The sequence below is a fragment of the Lissotriton helveticus genome, chromosome 1_1 (assembly GCF_964261635.1).
Source record: "Lissotriton helveticus chromosome 1_1, aLisHel1.1, whole genome shotgun sequence".
Classification (NCBI taxonomy): domain Eukaryota; kingdom Metazoa; phylum Chordata; class Amphibia; order Caudata; family Salamandridae; genus Lissotriton; species Lissotriton helveticus.
The window spans coordinates 268,114,743-268,118,115 of NC_136057.1; the positions used below are offsets into that span (position 1 = coordinate 268,114,743).

The window sequence follows — 3,373 nt, forward strand, 5'->3', positions numbered from 1 at the left end:
GAGTACATGATGCATATGAATGCTAAGCAGTGAGTTAATTTGCATCTTGTCTGTTACCTGTGTATTGCATTAAATCAAAATCAATAGAAAGTGTTTTAAAATCACTTCATTAAGTAATAGTTCACAATGAAGCAAAGCTAAAGACTGGTCCAAATATATATAGCATCACAATTGGAATGGTCACAGTGCTATTTCACTAAAAAGAACAATTTCTGTTTTTAAACAAACCAATCATATTCCTTGGATAAGCCTTTTCTTAATGCTTTTTTTGGGTTGCATGTCAATACAACGCGGTGTTTACACCGCACTACCATTACAACGCTGGTTTTACAACGCAAGTCGTTACCACGACTTGCGCTGTAGGGTGCTGGACTTAGGAATAGTAAGATTTACTATTCCAACACCAGCCTACGTACAGTAGGGAAGGTGTTGGAATAGTAAATCTACTAATAGTAAATCTACTATTCCTTAGCCTAGAGCGCCCTCCAGCGCAAGTCGGGGTAACGACTTCCGTTGTAAAACCAGCGTTGTAATGGTAGTGCGGTGTAAACACCGCGTCGTAATGGATGTTCACCCTTTTTTTGCACAAAACCTTTTTGTTAAAAAAATACTTTCGAAACTACTTCTAAAATGGTTTAATTTTTTCCAATATCTTCTTTTTAAGTATTTACAGTAACTGCATAGTGCATTTCTGGAAGCATGTTACACAGTTGATCATGTAAAAAATGATTCTCTAGACAAGCCGTTGTTGCACCACCGATTGGGCTCCTTGACCAGCCTTTCCAACACCTGTGGAGACCGCCGACCGGAACACTCGACTTGATGCGACCTCAATGTCGCTGCTGATCCCCGTAGCCATGAGAATGCCAGGACGGACTTTAATTGCCTAACAGCAGAGGGGTCACATTACCCTCTCTGACACCATTTGGGTGCCTATTTAACCTTGTACTGGTCGGCGGCGCGCTCCCCCTTCACTGAGAATCCACCGAGGAGAGCATCCCCTGCCATCACTGGGTCTCCATGCCTGGAACCTGCCCTAGGACCCTATCAGCCTTGCTTTTTCCGAGCATATTCCCGGGGGCAGACACTTTGCCCTGTCCATCAGAAACTTCCCGGTGAATTTCGACATATCCCTATTACAAGCTGATAACTACAGTGCCTCTTCAAGTTAGACGGCACCACCCGTGATAAACCAGAAACCTTACCTGTTTGTGGTTCCCCTTCCGCCCTCCCACTGTGCCCTGATGAAGGTGTAGTCCCGGACGGGGCTATACACCGAAACGCGCGTAGGCGCTTGTTCCCATCTAGGAACCCTCAGAACCTACCCGGACCTCGAACCATCGGTCCCTCTGTTATCCACAACCATCATCGCTTGGTGTTGTATGATTTGAGAATGAATGTTGTATGAATGTTGATGATATGTTAGAGCGGAATCTGAACCACTATTTATACTTATTTTTATCATTGTGTCTATTTATTATGGTGTAGGTTAACCCACGAATCATATTTATGTATCTGCAATAAAAGGCAGTCTTTAAAATAAATTTACTCATGAAAAATAAATTTTGATATAAAACGAATAAATCTGTCTTTGTGGTGTAATTTGCCTGGGCTTAGGTGTCTCTATATTAATACATTGGACCTCTCCTAGGCCTTTCTGTCCAAATCCATAGGGCAGGTACCCGTTCCGCTTTTGATGTTGCACCACCGATTGACCTTTTTTTCTGGCCACTACTCTTCTCTTGTGTTCTAGTTATGAAAATGAACTCTACCAAGTCTTGTTGCATTCAGGTTTACTAATCTTTAAGAAATATGTATTTCCTGAAGACATATCGTCTAACCTTGATCATCTTTTGCATTCTCATCTCATGATGCCACCAGAATAAGAAACTCTGGGGCTAGTTAACCACTTGCACCTGAGTCACAATGTATAGAATAAAGAATGCTGTTGGAGGGAAGACTCAAGCCTGTGTATCTGCCATTATAGAACACCATGGAGACAGTGGCTTTCCATCATATTGATATTGGTACTCAACAACATGATACACCCAAAGTGCAGCTGTACCATTTAAATTTCGGAAAGACACGATGTCCACATGTTCCAAAAATGTCATACTGAAGAATACAAAGTTGCAAAATAATAGATTTTCACTGTTGTTTGCAACAATCATAGAAGAAAAATCCTCTTCTGAAAAGTCCTCCTAAGGGCAGATTTCACTTCCTGATTCCTTAAGCTGTAGATAATGGGATTCAACATTGGGATCACCACTGTGTAGAACAATGAGACCACAAAACTTGTGGAATAGGTTGTTGATGGTTGCAGGTATACAAAGAGGAGGGTTCCGTAGAAGAGGATAACACAGGTGAAGTGGGAGGCACACGTAGAGAAGGCTCTGCACCGGCCACCTCTGGAGTTTGTGGTCACAACGGTGGAGATAATGTAACCATAGGAAATGAGAATAGTCAGAAGTGATGCCACACCGAACATGACAGCAAAGACAAATGTGACCACTTCACTGGTGAAGGTGTTGGAGCACGAGAGCTTCAAGATTGGAGGCAGGTCACAGTAGAACTTCTCTACCTGATTGGTGCCACAGAAAGATAAAGAGAAGGTAAAGCCAGTCAGTATTGCAGATTGCAGAAAACCACCACCATAAGAGATGGTGATGAGTTGCAGGCAAACCTTTGTCCTCATGATTACCCGATAGAGCAGAGGTTGGCATATTGCAACATACCTGTCATAAGACATCACTGCGAGGAGGAGGCATTCTGTCCCTGCAAAGCCTGAGAAGAAGAAAAGCTGTGTAGCACATGCACTGAAGGAGATTGTAGCATCCTCCTGAAGCAGGCTGGACAGCAGCTTAGGGGTTATAACAGAGGAGTAGCACAGGTCAGTAAAAGAGAGCATGCTGAGAAAAAGATACATGGGTGTGTGTAGGGAGTTCACAATCCGTATGAGTACAATAATGCCAAGATTTCCAAGGACAGTCACCACGTAGATGATTATGAAAATCACAAAGAGAAGGACTTGTGTCTCTGGATCCTTAGTGAGGCCCATGAGAAGGAATTCCGTCACCAGTGTTTGATTTGCTGCCTCCATCGTGTTGGATGCAATGATTGCCTGAGGAGGAAGAAGCACCAGAATAGATGAACATACACTCACATGTTCTATTAAACAAAGTAATGCACAATTCAGCTCAGTGCTTCACTGCATGAAAAACACGATTGCAAACAGAGTCCGGCGATGTGGCTGTTGAGGTCTTGCGGTGTTGGGCAACATATTTCTATATATATCGATGACTGTTTGTACATTCCCATGGCATATTTGTTGAATGCACACATATGCATGATATGTAGAGAAAAATACCACATA

At 42.8% G+C, this 3,373-nt stretch overlaps 1 protein-coding gene across 1 annotated transcript; it reads right to left on the reverse strand.

Annotated features, from left to right (window-relative positions):
- Positions 1-2,167: 2,167 nt before the first annotated feature.
- Positions 2,168-3,100, reverse strand: LOC144761962 (olfactory receptor 5AP2-like). The gene has a single exon (XM_078647135.1). It carries the CDS (start codon positions 3,098-3,100, stop codon positions 2,168-2,170), a length of 933 nt encoding a protein of 310 aa, XP_078503261.1.
- Positions 3,101-3,373: the final 273 nt, after the last annotated feature.

Coding starts and splice junctions, on each gene's coding strand:
- LOC144761962 (XM_078647135.1), bottom strand. CDS start 3,100: ATGGAGGCAGCAAATCAAACACTGGTGACGGAATTCCTTCTCATGGGC.